Source organism: Procambarus clarkii, chromosome 34, assembly GCF_040958095.1.
Source record: "Procambarus clarkii isolate CNS0578487 chromosome 34, FALCON_Pclarkii_2.0, whole genome shotgun sequence".
Taxonomy (NCBI): domain Eukaryota; kingdom Metazoa; phylum Arthropoda; class Malacostraca; order Decapoda; family Cambaridae; genus Procambarus; species Procambarus clarkii.
Genome location: NC_091183.1, coordinates 32361204 through 32379348, shown reverse-complemented (window position 1 = coordinate 32379348; position 18145 = coordinate 32361204). Strand labels below are relative to the sequence as shown.

Below are 18145 nucleotides of genomic sequence, written 5' to 3'. Positions count from 1 at the left end.
AAAAGCAGCAGTTAGATCAAAAACACACACACACACACACAAAATACGTAGCTCAATAGACTCCAGAATCTGTACACCAGTTGATTGACAGTTGAGAGGCGGGACCAAAGAGCCAGAGCTCAGCCTTCGCAAGCAAAATAAGGAGAGTACACACACACACACACACACACACACACACACACACACACACACACACACACACACACACACACACACACACACACACACACACAACACACACACACACAGGGACAGGGACCCACTCTCTCCCCACTACACAATCTGCTGGTCTACCAGCAAGGTTATGAGAGAGACTCTTACCTCCTGTGGCTCTACAAGAGAGGGTGAGAGGGTGGCCCTCCTGCACCACCGCCACTCCGTCCACCAGCGCACCCCCGGGACTGTAGATGCGCAGCTGCTGTGGAAGATCTGCGCAAGAAAGTAGCACATATAGAGTAGTCTGGCATATTGAGCAGACCACACACACTAGAAGGTGAAGGGACGACGACGTTTCGGTCCGTCCTGGACCATTCTCAAGTCGATTGTGACCATTCCCAAATCACACACTCAACTTGAGAATGGTCCAGGACGGACCGAAACGTCGTCGTCCCTTCACCTTCTAGTGTGTGGTCTGGTCAACATACTTTAGCCACGTTATTGTGACTCCTCGTCTGCGTATTCTGACATTATCGTGAGACATAAAAACATTGTGGTCAAAATACATTGATGTTAAATAGTAATCGCATCACTTCTTACAGGGTCGAATGTTCGATCCCCGATGGTCCAAGTGATTGGGGGGACACCGTTCCTTCCCTCTGTCCTCATGTGCCAAAGCCTGGGCCTTATATCCAAGTGTTATATCAGGAGTCATACATATAGTCATTCTGTTGTTGTTGTTGTTTAAGATTCGCTACCTGGAGGAAAAAGTCCCAAGTAGCACGGGCTATGGTGAGCCCGTGCACTCTCCTGATATAACATTGTCTTATACCGATTTTAATTTAGGAAAAAAGAGCAGATAATGGCAAAAGAAAAAGCCGTATGTGGATCTATCTTGAGGTTATCTTGAGATGATTTCGGGGCTTTAGTGTCCCCGCGGCCCGGTCCTCGACCAGGCCTCCACCCCCAGGAAGCAGCCCGTGACAGCTGACTAACACCCAGATACTTATTTACTGCTAGGTAACAGGGGCATAGGGTGAAAGAAACTCTGCCCATTGTTTCTCGCCGGCGCCTGGGATCGAACCCGGGACCACAGGATCACAAGTCCAGCGTGCTGTCCGCTCGGCCGACCGGCTCTCGGATAAATGAACTCTGTATAGAAAAGCAGAAGGCTCTCCTCCTTCACTCTGCCTATAACAGTGTGCACAATAACAGTTGTAATATGAGGAGGAAAATCCTAAAGTTTCATAAATTTGCATGATCAAATAAGGAAAAAAAAAAGGTTTAAAAGTTGACATTATTTTGTTGTATTAATTCAGCCCGTCCACAACGGACAGAAAATTGGTGTGCTACAAAGCTGGAACCTAACCTAACCTAACCTAACCTAACCTAACCTATTGGTCCCACGTATAGAAAACGTCAATGTTGTGAATGGTTATGATCTCTAGCACCTCTGGATTTGTCCGCTGGGAAATTTTGACGTAAAAAATATGGGGAACTTTTCGAGAGACCAGGATGTAACCCCCCCTCCTTCCCCCTGTCCCCCCTGTCCCCCCTCATCCCCTCCTTTCCCCCCCAAAAAAAAACCATCACACAGTATCTATTTGTACCACGAGTAGCACAGCTGAAGTATGAAAAACATCTCACATAACAGAAAATATCTTATTCACAACTAGTCCTTAAACAGCTTTCACAAAAGTACCTCTGGCTTTGAAATTTTGAAGACTTTTTTTGTAATAAAATCACAACATGCGGCCATAAAAGAAGGCCATAAATTCACAACATGGGCCATAAATCACAACATGGGCCATAATTCACAACATGGGCCATAAATTCACAACATGGGCCATAAATCACAACATGGGCCATAAATTCACAACATGGGCCATAAATTCACAACATGGGCCATAAATTCACAACATGAGCCATAAATTCACAACATGGGCCATAAATCACAACATGGGCCATAAATTCACAACATGGGCCATAAATTCACAACATGGGCCATAAATTCACAACATGAGCCATAAAAGAAGACAATATCAATAATAACCATGGAATCCGCAGCACAGTGAATGAAGCACAGATAGTATCGAGGATAGTATAGCAAAGATACTCCCCCCCCCCAAAAAAAAAGTATCTAATTACACATAAGTCTTCTTGACCCTCGTTATTTACTCAGCATTCATAGAAGTTTGTGTGAAATTTAAAATACAAATTTATTAAATTTTTTATAATACTCTTGGACTTTTAAAAATGACTAATAGCAACACAGGTGATTGGAGTCACAGCAGAACAACGACGACAGCCACGAGATTAGGTAAGTATAACCGAGGGGATTGTACCGAGGGGATTGTACCGAGGGGATTGTACCGAGGGGATTGTACCGAGGGGATTTCAGGCTCCTGGAACACTGTCCAGGCTCCCGGAACACTGTCCAGGCTCCTGGAACACTGTCCAGGCTCCTGGAACACTGTCCAGGCTCCTGGAACACTGTCCAGGCTCCTGGAACACTGTCCAGGCTCCTGGAACACTGTCCAGGCTCCTGGAACACTTTCCAGGCTCCCGGAACACTGTCCAGGCTCCCGGAACACTGTCCAGGCTCCCGGAACACTTTCCAGGCTCCCGGAACACTGTCCAGGCTCCCGGAACACTGTCCAGGCTCCTGAACTAGTAGTAGGGGTGATAGAAACTACAACAAAGCAAATCAAAACATGGACATGATCACTCCATAGATGATCACACCATTACTCGTAGAACACCGCCACCATCACTCACTCCCAGCTCGCCGCTGACGCCGTAAACACAGAGGAGGAATGATGACTACTTTCAAGTATTTTTCAACAAGGTATTTCCATTTTCTGAATCTATGTTCAGGCAAGAATAACTGAAATGATAGTACAGAAGAGTGCCTAATTACAGGGATTTTCCTCATATTAATCTCACGCTGCTATAGCATTACTCAGGCAATATAGAGGATTAATCTCCTATGTTCGTGACTAATTCCAAGATTAGCCTCACAAACTACAGTTCAGAGGATAGAAAAAAAAAGATTCTGTAATGCAGGATTAGGTTACATAAAAATTCTAAATCCCAACATTATTATATGCAAATATAAAACAAATTCTGCAAAGTTAGTTTACAAATGTTAAACTTGGATGTGATGAGATAGTCTTAAAGACTTGTTTCGCTTAAGCTCTCTTCAGCAGCTTCGGATTTAGAGATTGATTGCTGAAGATTAAGCCACCCAAGAGGTGGCATGGGCATGAATAGCCCGTAAATTCTGAAGTGTTAGTGCAAGATGAGGTGTTAGCCAATAGAAGGGGTATGATATAGATCTCCTGGTGTCCCTTGACTCAATAGAGATCATCTATTCTTAAGATTTTGATTCTTATAATAAGATTCAATCTACATCTCAAGACTCTTGAGATGAAGAGTCCAATAAGCCCATAGCACAGAACTCGAGCATCTCTACAGTGATGTCATTTGATCAAGTGAAGTTTGCCAGACCAATCCCAGGTGGACTTACTGATGCCTGACGTCACAAGTCTCCTCGTATTGGCTATACACAGGTCACGTGACCAGCTGTGATTGGTCGATAGATGTAACACTAAAACTCGACCGAGTTGCCAGCTTGTTTATCCAAACACATACAAACTCAGATAAAAAAAAACTGACATTAACATTTTACTTAAATATATCTATTGTAAGTAAAATGTTCCCTTGACAGTCACTCATGCTAGTTGTGAGGTTCGTACGACACTCACGAAATTTTAAGTCATGTTAAGACGGTCTACTACATCGTAAGACCCGCAAGGTATCATCGAATTAAAAAAAAAATGTGCAAAGAAAATTAAAAAGAGAAAGAAAGAGAAAGAAAAAGAAAAATTGAAAAGAAAAATTCATGAATTGAAAGCGTTTTTTCAAGTCGCAATATAGAGAAAAAATGGACGATTTTGTGCATTTAAAAACAACTTATAGTTAGATGGCACTGGACCAAAATTCGTATATATATATATATATATATATATATATATATATATATATATATATATATATATATATATATATATATATATATATATATATATATATACATACATATACAGCTACATATACGTGTAAACACAGCCTATACATATGCGTGTCATATATGTATATAACAAAAGGAAAAAGAGTGAGAAGACCCCCCCCAAAAAAAAAAAAAAAAAATAAAGGAACATCTTGAAGATGCTTGACTGAGGCCTAGTCGAGGACCGGGCCGCGGGGACGCTAAGCCCCGAAAATCATCGCAAGGGCAATGCGGACGAATGACCAAAATATCATTCACAAACACGAACGACCCTCCCCACACGGAAACGATGAACCACAACAACCTGGCTGAAACTACCACGACCAAACCACACATCAGAGAGAGGGAGACACACTGACGTTTCGGCTCATCCTTGGACCATTATCAAGTCGTATTGTGTGTGTGTGTGTGTGTGTGTGTGTGTGTGTGTGTGTGTGTGTGTGTGTGTGTGTGTGTGTGTGTGTGTGTGTGTGTGTGTGTCCAGGTCCAAATAATGGTCCACGACGGACCGAAACGTCGCGTCGTTTCTCCAAAATGTGATGTGTGGTCTGATCATCACTCTTCCGGATGACACGGAAGTTAGAACCAAGTAAAGAGAGAGAGAAAGAGAGAGAGAGAGAGAGAGAGAGAGAGAGAGAGAGAGAGAGAGAGAGAGAGAGAGAGAGAGAGAGAGAGAGAGAGAGAGAGAGAGAGAGAGAGAAAGAGAGAGAAAGAGAGAGAGAGAGAGAGAGAGAGAGAGAGAGAGAGAGAGAGAGAGAGAGAGAGAGAGAGAGAGAGAGAGAGAGAGAGAGAGAGAGAGAGAGAACACAAAATACTCCTACATGTCCTCCACACATGTCCAGGGGGTGAAAATAACCGAGTTATAAAAACATGTGTCAAACACAGGAGAAGAACACACCGAAAAAACATCTGACTGGAGAGGAAGATACAATAACATCTGACAGGAGAGGAAGATACAATAACATCTGACAGGAGAGGAAGATACAATAACATCTGACAAGAACGGCTGGGAGAACAAGAGCGGTACCATGTGTAGGAGAGAATATCTAGTTATGAGCAGACACAGGCAGCAGAGAGACATGATCACCCCATTGATGATCACACCATTACTCGTAGAACACCGCCACCATCACTCACTCCCAGCTCGCCGCTGACGCCGTAAACACACAAGAGGAATGATGACTACTTTCAAGCATTTTTCAACAAGGTATTTCCATTTTCTGAATCTAATCTTTTCCCCAATTCATAACAGAGGGAAGACTCGCCAAAATGGACAGACGCTGCTTGTGGCATCTTGAAGGAAATGCTCTTCCTGCAATCTATGAAAAAAAAATGTCTTACAGTGATGATAGATTCCTCTCTATCACTGTTAGTTATGAAAAAGATACACACAAAGTCTGCAGGAAAATACATAACAGCAGCAATTGTCTGCTGGAGTTTAACTCTAGTAAATATAAAATAATGAAAAAGGGAAACAGGGAAAAAGAGGCAAAACAATGTACCAAATGAAAGGAGGTATATTCACAGTCAAAAGAAAAGGCTAAGATACTAAGTTCACCACACACAGAGATCACACTAACGTGATGCATCAAATTTATACTAAGTTCACATTGTATCTATCTACTGAGGTACACAACAACCGAATAACATCAGCTGCAAATGCAAGGTTCAATACCGCCATGAGGGTCTTCAAAACAAAAGCAGTTTAGAGCTCTGGGCATCGCATATATGTTATCGTTTCTGAAGTAAGCGGTGCCAGCGAAAGGAATCTGGAGAATATCCAGCAACCAGAGCTAAGAGGCATGAACTACTAAGACAAATTAAACGAAATAAAACCTCACATCGTTGGAACACAACAACATCGAAATGTGATTACGACATACAAGATACTCATGTAAATTGACAGGATATAAAATTACTGAAGAGACGAAACAGTGGGAGGATCATGCATTAGCATCAATAATCTCTCCCACAGTAACCAGAGACGTGGGAGGATCATTCATTAGCATCTATAATCTCTCCCACAGTAACCAGAGACGTGAGAGGATCATGCATTACCACCAATAACCTCTCCCACAGTAACCAGAGACGTGAGAGGATCATGCATAACCACCAATAACCTCTCCCACAGTAACCAGAGACGTGAGAGGATCATGCATTACCACCAATAACCTCTCCCACAGTAACCAGAGACGTGGGAGGATCATGCATTACCACCAATAACCTCTCCCACAGTAACCAGAGACGTGGGAGGGTCATGCATTACCACCAATAACCTCTCCCACAATAACCAGAGACGTGAGAGGATCATGCATTACCACCAATAACCTCTCCCACAGTAACCAGAGACGTGGGAGGATCATGCATTACCACCAATAACCTCTCCCACAGTAACCAGAGACGTGGGAGGATCAAGCATTACCACCAATAACCTCTCCCACAGTAACCAGAGACGTGGGAGGATCATGTATTACCACCAATAACCTCTCCCACAGTAACCAGAGACGTGGGAGGATCATGCATTACCACCAATAACCTCTCCTACAGTAACCAGAGACGTGGGAGGATCATGCATTACCACCAATAACCTCTCCCACAGTAACCAGAGACGTGGGAGGATCATGCATTACCACCAATAACCTCTCCTACAGTAACCAGAGACGTGGGAGGATCATGCATTACCACCAATAACCTCTCCCACAGTAACCTCGGACGAAACGGCGGGTCATGCATTAGCCCTAAGAGAGAGTGCTGGATACTAAGCTGGAGTAGACTTATGGGCTTAGGTTAATCCCATAAGTCCCTCTGATGAAGCCCCCAGGCTGACAGCACACTACCCGGGGCGGGCGTATTAAGCAATACGGGATTATACACGTACCAAACCCACACCTGGAAAGTCGAATAATCATAATCCCGAGCTCCGGTGGAAATTAATTAAGAGACTGAAGAAAGGGGGAAACCAAAAGGTATATTTTCGCTTCAGAAAGGTCAGAGGGAGGGAATAATCAGGGGGAAAGCGCCAAGCCATTACGACTATATAAGCACTTGGAAGGGGTCGAGATAGACCGCTCCTGTGCCAGGTAAGTCCACTATGGGCTCACCATAGCCCGTGCTACTTGCCCCGCTCCTGTGCCAGGTAAGTTACGGGCTCACCATAGCCCGTGCTACTTGGAACTTATTCCGAGTAGCTGAATCTATAACAACAACAGTCGGGATAAGGATTTTGGATAGAACGGGGGGAAGGAATGGTGCCCAACCACTTGTGGATGCTTGGGGGATTGAACGCTGACCTGTATGAAGCGAGACCGTCGCTCTACCGTCCAACGCAAGTAGCTGGGGGGAAAAAAATGGGGATATCTAGACGAACATTTACAAACATTTAGAAAGGAAAAGAAACTATTAATTTTGCTGATTATGACGAACAAGAGCAGCGTGGGACTGTAGATTATAAAAGGACAATAAAATAGTTTTACATGTGTGGGGCTACACACCTGAGGCTCGGGAGGTTTTACATGTGTGGGGCTACACACCTGAGGCTCGGGAGGTTTTACATGTGTGGGGCTACACACCTGAGGCTCGGGAGGTTTCAGAGGAGATTAAGTAGTAATCACGTCAAAGGTAGCTGGAGATAACACACTATAACAGAGCTCCAAGAACGAAAACTATATATATATATATATATATATATATATATATATATATATATATATATATATATATATATATATATATATATATATATATATATATATATATATATATATATATATATATAAAACTCAATGAAATCCCAATTGCGTCGTATTAAAGCAAGGAGGAAAATGTTTTGAAGCATTGCAGTAGAATCGAACTCTCGTTCCAGGTCATCACCTCAGACGCACGCATTACCCTCTACACTATGATGATTTTTTTCTTATTATCCAGAGTCCGGATAAATGAATGAAGATAGCATATTAAGTGTTAACAACGACGGTAAAAGAAGGTTAGAAGATAAGATAGAAGGAAGATATAGAAGGAAGCTATAGAAGGAGTGTCTTGGTAGAATAGGAAAGTAGAGGAAAGCTAAGTGATAAAATAGGTTATAAAGACAATTAAAGTGGAAATATAGACACTAGAATGAGAAGTGAGCCAAGAGAGTGTTGTATTAAACATGTGTTAAGATTATTAAAAAATGTGGCCAAGATATTAACAACTGTGGCCTCGAAATTAACAACATTAACCGCGAAATTAACAGCTGCGGCCGCGAAATTAACAACATTGACCTCAAAATTATCAAATGCGTCCGCGAAATTAACAACATTGACCGCGAAACTAAGAAATGCGTCCGCGAAATTAACAACTGCGGCCACCAAATTAACAGTTGACCGGGAAATTAACAATTGTGGCCGAGAAATTAACAACATTGACCGCGAAATTAACAACATTGACCGCAAAATTAACAACATTGACCGCAAAATTAACAACTGCGGCCGCGAAATTAATTCGACGAATTGAATTGACGAATAGTGACAGGAAGGAGAAAGCGCTAAGCCATTAGGATTACATAGCACTGGAAATTAAATAAAGATTTAATTTCAACTCCAAATTAATTCGAGTTGAAAGACCAACTTTTCCCTCAACTTATATTCGCGAAGTTAGTGCAGTAGTTTAGTTATCCTTAAGTAGTTAGTGCAGTAGTTAAGTTATCCTTAAGTTGTTAGTGCAGTAGTTAAGTTATCCTTAAGTAGTTAGTGCAGTAGTTAAGTTATCCTTAAGTTGTTAGTGCAGTAATTAAGTTATCCTTAAGTTGTTAGTGCAGTAATTAAGTTATCCTTAAGTAGTTAGTGCAGTAGTTAAGTTATCCCTAAGTAGTTAGTGCAGTGGTTAAGTTATTCTTAAGTAGTTAGTGCAGTAGTTAAGTTATCCTTAAGTTGTTAGTGCAGTAATTAAGTTATCCTTACGTTGTTAGTGCAGTAGTTAAGTTATCCTTAAGTAGTTAGTGCAGTAATTAAGTTATCCTTAAGTAGTTAGTGCAGTAGTTAAGTTATTCTTAAGTAGTTAGTGCAGTAATTAAGTTATCCTTAAGTAGTTAGTGCAGTAGTTATTCTTAAGTAGTTAGTGCAATAGTTAGGTTATCCTTAAGTAGTTAGTGCAGTAGTTAAGTTATCCTTAAGTAGTTAATGCCGTAGTTAGGTTATCCTTAAGTAGTTAGTGCAGTAGTTATCCTTAAGTAGTTAGTGCAGTAGTTAAGTTATCCTTAAGTAATTAGTGCAGTAGTTAAGTTATCCTTAAGTAGTTAATGCAGTAGTTAAGTTATCCTTAAGTAGATAGTGCAGTAATTAAGTTATCCTTAAGTAGTTAGTGCAGTAGTTATCCTTAAATAGTTAGTGCAGTAGTTATCCTTAAGTAGTCAGTGCAGTAGTTAAGTTATCCTTAAGTAGTCAGTGCAGTATGGACCACGGTTACCATAACAAAATGAACACTGTTCAGGAAGAACATTATGAAGCCTCGTCTCGAAGCACACAGTAAACTCTGTTTAGACAGAACGAAATAAACTCTTGTTAAAAAGTACAAAATCAATAACAAATGCTCCCAGACAACCTCTTAAAGGAGGTTACCTTCTTCTTGAGGTTATCTTGAGATGATTTCGGGGCTTTAGTGTCCCGGCGGCCCGGTCCTCTACCAGGCCTCCACCCCCTAGGAAGCAGCACGTGACAGCTGACTAACTCCCAGGTACCTATTTACTACTAGGTAACAGGGGCATCAGGGTGAAAGAAACTCTGCCTATTGTTTCTCGCCGGCGCCCTGGATCGAACCCGGGACCACAGGATCACGCGTCCAGTGTTCTGTCCTCTCAGCCACCGGCTCCCTAGAGGAGTGGTAGAACTTTTGTTCTATTCTGTTCTATTTGAACTTTTGTACTATTTATTTTATAGAATCAGAAAAAATTAAGCTAAAAAAACAAATTTAAATATTTCGAGGCCTATTATAGTACACATATGTACTATATTAGGCCTCAGGTAGCGTGTATTAGGCCTAGGGAGGTTAGGGTAGTGTAGTCTGCGTTTGCAACATACGTGGAAATACACAGAGAAATCACAATAGTGTGATATATCAAACGAACAGATCTATAAGGGCTGTGATGAGGGTTCGAGCCTACGTACGGGATGTTCCCAGATGCTGCTTTAGTCAGAGGCGCATCTGGGAACATGCCCTGCGTAGGTTCGAATCCAAATCCTTGTGGATTAGCTCATTCGTGGAAACTCGTTTTCCGGTTTGTCCAAATTCAATAGTACCGATTTCTAATTTCTAATAGCGCGGTATATGTCGGTATATGTACTATTCTACATCGGTATATGTACTATGCTCCTCATCCTTCCTATAAGTCCTACCAAAATAGGAGGACAGGCTGGACTTGAGATGCTGAAGCGACAGGAGCATGTGAATCAGATATTCACACGTGAATCAGATATTCACATGTGAATCAGATATTCACACGTGAATCAGATATTCACATGTGAATCAGATATTCACACGTGAATCAGATATTCACATGTGAATCAGATATTCACACGTGAATCAGATATTCACATGTGAAACAGATATTCACATGTGAATCAGATATTCACATGTGAATCAGATATTCACAAGCGAATATCTGATTCACCGATGAGAGAGGACTATCTGGGAAACGGGTGAGGTGTTATTGGGAAGTGAGAACGAAATGAAAATGCCAAGCCATGATGGATAGTGATAAAGTATGGGGGCTAGGAGGGTAGGGGAGGGGGTTAGTGTATTCATGTGGATGGGAGGAGAGGATAGCAGAGGCAAAATGATGAAGGGACAGAGACGCGGTGAGTGATGGAGGAGCAGACGAGAAGTGGATAGAGAATGGGGATGGGAAGTGGGTAGGGAATGGGGAGGAATGAGCAGTTTGTAAAGAGGAATGTTGATTGTTTGTTTGTAAACACACTGAGTACCGTTCATCTGGTCTTGGTGGACTGTGGTGGTGGTGGTGGTGTGTGGTGGTGATGGTGGTGTGTGGTGGTGATGGTGGTGTGTGGTGGTGATGGTGGAGTGTGGTGGTGATGGTGGTGTGTGGTGGTGATGGTGGTGTGTGGTGGTGATGGTGGTGTGTGGTGGTGATGGTGGTGTGTGGTAGTGATGGTGGTGTGTGGTGGTGATGGTGGTGTGTGGTGGTGATGGTGGAGTGTGGTGGTGATGGTGGTGTGTGGTGGTGATGGTGGTGTGTGGTGGTGATGGTGGTGTGTGGTGGTGATGGTGGTGTGTGGTGGTGATGGTGGTGTGTGGTAGTGATGGTGGTGTGTGGTGGTGATGGTGGTGTGTGGTAGTGATGGTGGAGTGTGGTGGTGATGGTGGAGTGTGGTGGTGATGGTGGTGTGTGGTGGTGATGGTGGAGTGTGGTGGTGATGGTGGTGTGTGGTGGTGATGGTGGAGTGTGATGGTGATGGTGGAATGTGGTGGTGATGGTGGAGTGTGATGGTGATGGTGGAGTGTGATGGTGATGGTGGAGTGTGGTGGTGATGGTGGAGTGTGATGGTGATGGTGGAGTGTGGTGGTGATGGTGGTGTGTGGTAGTGATGGTGGAGTGTGGTGGTGGAGTGTGGTGGTGATGGTGGTGTGTGGTAGTGATGGTGGTGTGTGGTGGTGATGGTGGAGTGTGGTGGTGATGGTGGAGTGTGATGGTGATGGTGGAATGTGGTGGTGCTCTTTCACTATCAAACTACTCAGCATGAAAGATATAGATAAGAATAATTCCGCCTTATCTTCACCCCAAGCTTCCTTACCCCTGTTCTCCTGCTTCCTCTGGACTTAAACTTTTAAGACGTGGCTTAAATAATCCAGGTTCTTAAGAGGTAAATGGACAAAGACCCATCGGAAGTGCCGGACCAACCAGGCTGTAGTGGATATGTGGTTCCACAAGACCAGCCTGGCTGAAAACCGAGTGAGGTGAAAAACAAGAATTCTCGCAACCACACACACACGTAAACAATAGGCAAATTGATCACAGACAAGTTTAAAAATATATATATTCATTGTCCCACACATCCGCTATATAAGGATGTGTCCTAGAAAGTGCGCATATAGGGTGGATTGATTGATGAAGATTAAGCCACCCAAGAGGTGGCACGGGCATGAATAGCCCCGTAAGTGGTGGCCCTTTTGAGCCATTACCAGTATCAAGAGCTGATACTGGAGATCTGTGGAGGTGCGACTGCACCCTGCGTGACGGGAGATGTCTCCCGTGATATAGGGTTATCTTGAGATGATTTCGGGGCTTTTAGTGTCCCCGCGGCCCGGTCCTCGACCAGGCCTCCACCCCCAGGAAGCAGCCCGTGACAGCTGACTAACACCCAGGTACCTATTTTACTGCTAGGTAACAAGGGCATAGGGTGAAAAAAACTCTGCCCATTGTTTCTCGCCAGCGCCTGGGATCGAACCCAGGACCACAGGATCACGAGTCCCGCGTGCTGTCCGCTCGGCCGACCGGCTCCCCAGCCAGGATGGATATAACAGGAACAAATTTGGAAAATGGAAATTTATGAATTTATTAAATGAACTTTATAAAAAAATATAATTTATTAAATGGAAATAAATTTTAAATTTACTTATGGAAATTATAATGATACATCTGTATCTATAAGAATGTTTGTCTGTCTTTCCGTCGGGTTTTCTGTCTGTCTGTCTGTCTGTCTGTCTGTCTGTCTGTCCAAAATAGGAAAATACACGCTTGTGGCAAGACTCGCCCAGCTTTGCAGGGGAAAAGTCTGGGGAATGGGCCGAACATAGGGTAATTGATATCAGCCTACGTTAAACGCTTTAAGAAATATTAGCATTTAGAGAGACTCCCAGGCGATTTGCATACAATTCAAGTGTGAAATATTTTTAATGCTTTCCCCCCATAGAGTTTTCAGTGATCGTAACCATATATTTTCTGAGAGACCCATAAAGTTGTTCCAGAGTTTCTTAATAATAAAAATTCTGAGACATTGAGACAAAGGGGGAGAGGGGGGAGGGGGGAGGGGGAAGGAAGGGGGGAAAGGAAGAGGGAAGGAAGAGGGGACGGGACTAAGGGAGGGACAGTTTACATTGGTATACATCTAGACAGTTTATCCGTGTAAACTGTCTAGACGTCAGCATCGTAAACAAATGCATCCTGACGGACCTCAGCTGCGGAGGTATACCGAGCTATACTGAGGTATACTGAGGTATACCAAGGTATACTAAGGTATACCTTCCTGTGAGCCAGGTTAAATTTATATAGCCACAACGTATCCCTTAAATACAAGTTGTTTAAGAATGATTGATTATTTTATCATTTAACAACATATCATTGTACATTCTCAACAACACAATCGTCACGAGATCTGGACCTCTCATCTCAGTCCTGGAGGTTTAGTCGATATTCACGACACAATTTACGATCTCGTACGTATAAGGATGTCGGTCTAAAGCGCTAGATTACTATTGTTATGGGCGATCTCGTATAGCGCCTCGGAGCTCGTAAACTAATACGTAAATGCAGACTAAGCATCCATGATGTAGATACGAGGTTTTGACCTCGTAAGTGGACCTAAGTGTTCTGTGAATACTCGCTCAGATCAGGGGGGCAGAGTCACGAACATTCAATTGGAAACAAAGCCGCCAAAGATTGAAAAAAAAAAGATGTTCAGATTCGTAAGTGCTTGTGTAACTGTTTAGTGAATCTGGGCCCAGATTCACGAAAGCACTTACGCAAACACTTACAAACCTGTACATCTTTCCTCAACCTTTGGCGGCTTTGTTTCCAATTATTAAACAGTTAATGAGCTCCGAAGCACCAGGAGGCTGTTTATAACAATAACAACAGTTGAATGGCAAGTTTTCATGCTTGTAAACTGTTTAATAAATGTAACCAAAGCCGTCAAAGATTGAGGAAAGATGTACACGTTCGTAAGTGCTTGCGTAAGTGCTTTCGTGAATCTGGCCCCTGGCTCCCTGGTGGAGGAGAGATACGAACACGACCGTCGTTGCCTCTCACAAGTGCTTGTTAACGAACAAACACCTAACAACACGAATCACGTGAAGGAAGGAAATTATCAGGGGGAAAGTGCCAAGCCATTACGACTATATAGCACTAGGAAGAGGGGGGGTCAGGATAAGGATTTGGGATGGGACGGGGGAGAGGGGAAGGGAGGGAGGGAAGAAATGGTGCCCAACCACTTGTGGACCGTCGGGGATTGAACGCCGGCCTGCAGGAAACGAGACCGTCGCTCTACCGTTCAGCCCAAGTGTCTGGGTGTCAGGAGATGGAACTTAACGTGAATATTAAACAACTGATAAATTCATAGATTTCATAAATAATGAGGCCATTCGTCAACTAATTAAACAAGAACTATCCAACCACTTCAGGTGTCAAAGGGCATCATACTAATTATAAGAATTAGCAAACCTAATAAAACACACATTATTAAACATCCAGAGCGTGTTAATATAGGCAGGTGGGGAGGGGGGGTATGGGGGTAATGGGGGAGGGGGGTAAGGGGTAAGTGGGAGGGGGGGGGAGGCAGCCTACAAGCGTACAAATCCCCACGATGCGTATAATTAGACTGCTAATTACCGAGTTATAACTATTATAGATGACCCTATATGACGCACACGTAAGCGTTAGGGCGGTCAAGGGAGAGCACGTCCTTTTCTCAACAGGTTACACAAGAATGGGGTTTATTTATGCTGGGCATAAGAGTCGACAACACCAAGATCGTCATTAGAAACTAAAGAGTAAGGAAAACAGTGGAAGGTTTATTGGTTAATATGAAGCAGCTCTTGTTTTTGTATCGAAACACACACACACACACACACACACACACACACACACACACACACACACACACACACACACACACACACACACACACACACACATACACACACACACACACCAAAGGGGAAGCGAATCATTAAAACAGTAGTAATACTGTAAAAAGCCAGCAGGTAGTGAAATGCACAAGATGGAAGTTGGAGAGAGAGAGAGAGAGAGAGAGAGAGAGAGAGAGAGAGAGAGAGAGAGAGAGAGAGAGAGAGAGAGAGAGAGAGAGAGAGAGAGAGAGAGAGAAAAATCAGTGATAATCTACATTCTGGCAGAGCCAGAGGGAGATGCATGACAAAGGAGAAGAGAGGAGTGACTAGAAAGATACTACAATTTTTTCACCATATTACAGACTTGGGAGGCCAAAACGGAGCATGCTCTACTCTGCATTACTATAGGCTCGGTATGTTCCCGATGGGGAGGATAAGACCTGTGAAAGTAATCTTTCAGAATATTACTCCCGTCAAATATATAATGACTGAAAAGTGGAGGAAGGCGTACAGAGGGACTTTCGTATTTATTAGTCAAGAGAGAGAGAGAGAGAGAGAGAGAGAGAGAGAGAGAGAGAGAGAGAGAGAGAGAGAGAGAGAGAGAGAGAGAGAGAGAGAGAGAGAGAGACAGAGAGAGAGAGAGAGAGAGAGAGAGAGAGAGAGAGAGAGAGAGAGAGAGAGAGAGAGAGAGAGAGAGAGAGAGAGAGAGAGAGAGAGACAGAGAGAGAGAGAGAGACAGAGAGAGAGAGAGAGAGAGAGAGAGAGAGAGAGAGAGAGAGAGAGAGAGAGAGAGAGAGAGAGAGAGAGAGAGAGAGAGAGAGAGAGAGAGAGAGAGAGAGAGAGAGAGAGAGAGAGAGAGAGACAGAGAGAGAGACAGAGAGAGAGAGAGAGAGAGAGAGAGAGAGAGAGAGAGAGAGAGAGAGAGAGAGAGAGAGAGAGAGAGAGAGAGAGAGAGAGAGAGAGAGAGAGAGAGAGAGAGAGAGAGAGAGAGAGAGAGAGAGAGAGAGAGAGAGAGAGAGAGAGACTATAAGGAAGGTGGTGAGTGAGAGCACCACATAAAAGAGTCAAGTGGTAACGAAGAGGGTTTCTGAACCCAACACTAAGAAGGTTATATACCGCTCACAGGGGTCTCCGAACCCAAGGATGGTGGCCACTTCCTGACCGCCTGGGGAAATGGAGACGGACCACAACGGAGGACGGGCCACAACGGGGGACGGGCCACAACGGGAGACGGGCCACACAACGGGAGACGGGCCACAACGGGAGACGGGCCACAACGGGAGACGGGCCACAACGGGAGACGGGCCACAACGGGGGACGGGCCACAACGGAAGACGGGCCACACAACGGGAGACGGGCCACAACGGGGGACGGGCCACAACGGGGGACGGGCCACAACGGGAGACGGGCCACAACGGGAGACGGGCCACAACGGGAGACGGGCCACACAACGGGAGACGGGCCACAACGGGAGACGGGTCATACAACGGGAGACGGGCCACACAACGGGAGACGGGCCACAACGGAAGACGGGCCACACAACGGGAGACGGACCACAACGGAAGACGGGCCACAACGGGAGACGGGCCACAACGGGGGACGGGCCACAACGGGAGACGGGTCACAACGGGAGACGGGCCACAACGGGAGACGGGTCACAACGGGAGACGGGCCACACAACGGGAGACGGGCCACACCGGGGGACGGGCCACAACGGGAGACGGGCCACAGAGACGCGAGTTGTAAAATTTGTAAACAGCTGAAATAGACAAAAATAAATTTAACCTCTAACTCAGCCGGTTCTAAACAGAATAAACCAGAGTTCGAATCCCTGGCAGGACTAAAACGTTTGGGCATGTTTCCATACACCCAGCAGTATATAGGTGTCGGGAATTAGCTGACTGTTGTAGTTGGCATCCAGTGTAAAGCCAGTCTTTGTGGGTTCTCAATAAGCCTTAACGTAAAAGTCTAATTGTCAAAAATTATATGATGATAATAAACAAAATTCGGCGTCTCGATGTTAAGAAATATTGTAGTAGACATCTATGAGTCTCAGGAGAGTGGCCTCTCCAGGGCGCAAAGCCAGGGTAGGTTGATACGGGGAAGAAGCTGTTACCCATGCAGCAGGTCACTCCTTTCTCCACGTCACCGAAAGTCTCCAATGGAAAGGCCTTTGTCTACTTTTTACATTAATTAGTCAATTTTAATATAATAATTGCAAAGACTATTTACGTATTTAGGAACAATTGAATAATTGTAATCTAAATGCGAGAGAGATCAAAATTAAAACCCATTTAAGACCAGCTTAGACTTCAACAATCAGATTGCTGAACAATCCTTATTGTCCTCCCGGAAGTGCATGCAAAGTATACCAAGGAGCCAGCTGGTACCCTTATACCTGGAGCATACCTGGGGAGGATTTCAAGAGTTTTTCGACTCCCCGAACCCGACCTGAGGCCAGGCTCGAAATGGTTATACAAGGTACCTTGTATGGCCAAAAGTCTGGGCCATACTTTATAATCTGGTTGAGCCAGACCATATGGTATAAAATACTCTGTATGGTATACCATACTTCTGTATAGTACACCATACTTCTGTATAGTATACCATACTTCTGTATGGTCTCGTTCAACCTCTGGTATTCTAAGAGGCTGAGCCAGATAAATGACCAATTCGTAAAAAATGCGACTTATTAACAACTAAAGCACTGTATAATTGTCGTTTTCTATGCATCGGCCCTCGACAGGTTAGGTGGGGGGGTTCGTGCATTTCGGGTTAGACAAACAGTCATATTTGTTACGGAGTGGCAGATCGAGAGAACCGGCCGGGCCAAAGAAGTGCGAAACAGCTGCATCTTCTCCTCACTATTAAGTTTTAAAAAGGTATCAATCCCAACGTAACAATTGCAATGGTTTTGTAAAGTACTAAAACACAATAATTTTGGCGTCCCTGTTCGGTGTCATACGGTTTACGAACGTTCGATTTGCAGCGATTATCGTAGGTAGAATAGGGGCATAAACTCTCATTATTATATAAACCCTCATTGTTATACGCATTATACTCAAAATTATACTCGTT

General features: G+C 44.0%; 1 protein-coding gene across 1 annotated transcript in view; it reads right to left on the bottom strand.

Moving 5' to 3' along the window:
- LOC123761967 (uncharacterized) overlaps window positions 1-18145 on the bottom strand; it is a 165276-nt gene that overhangs the window by 43484 nt on the left and 103647 nt on the right. The window contains exon 4 of the mRNA XM_069335687.1: window positions 322-429. Coding sequence (XP_069191788.1) covers window positions 322-429 — 108 coding nt within the window. The remainder of the gene's footprint in view (window positions 1-321; window positions 430-18145) is intronic.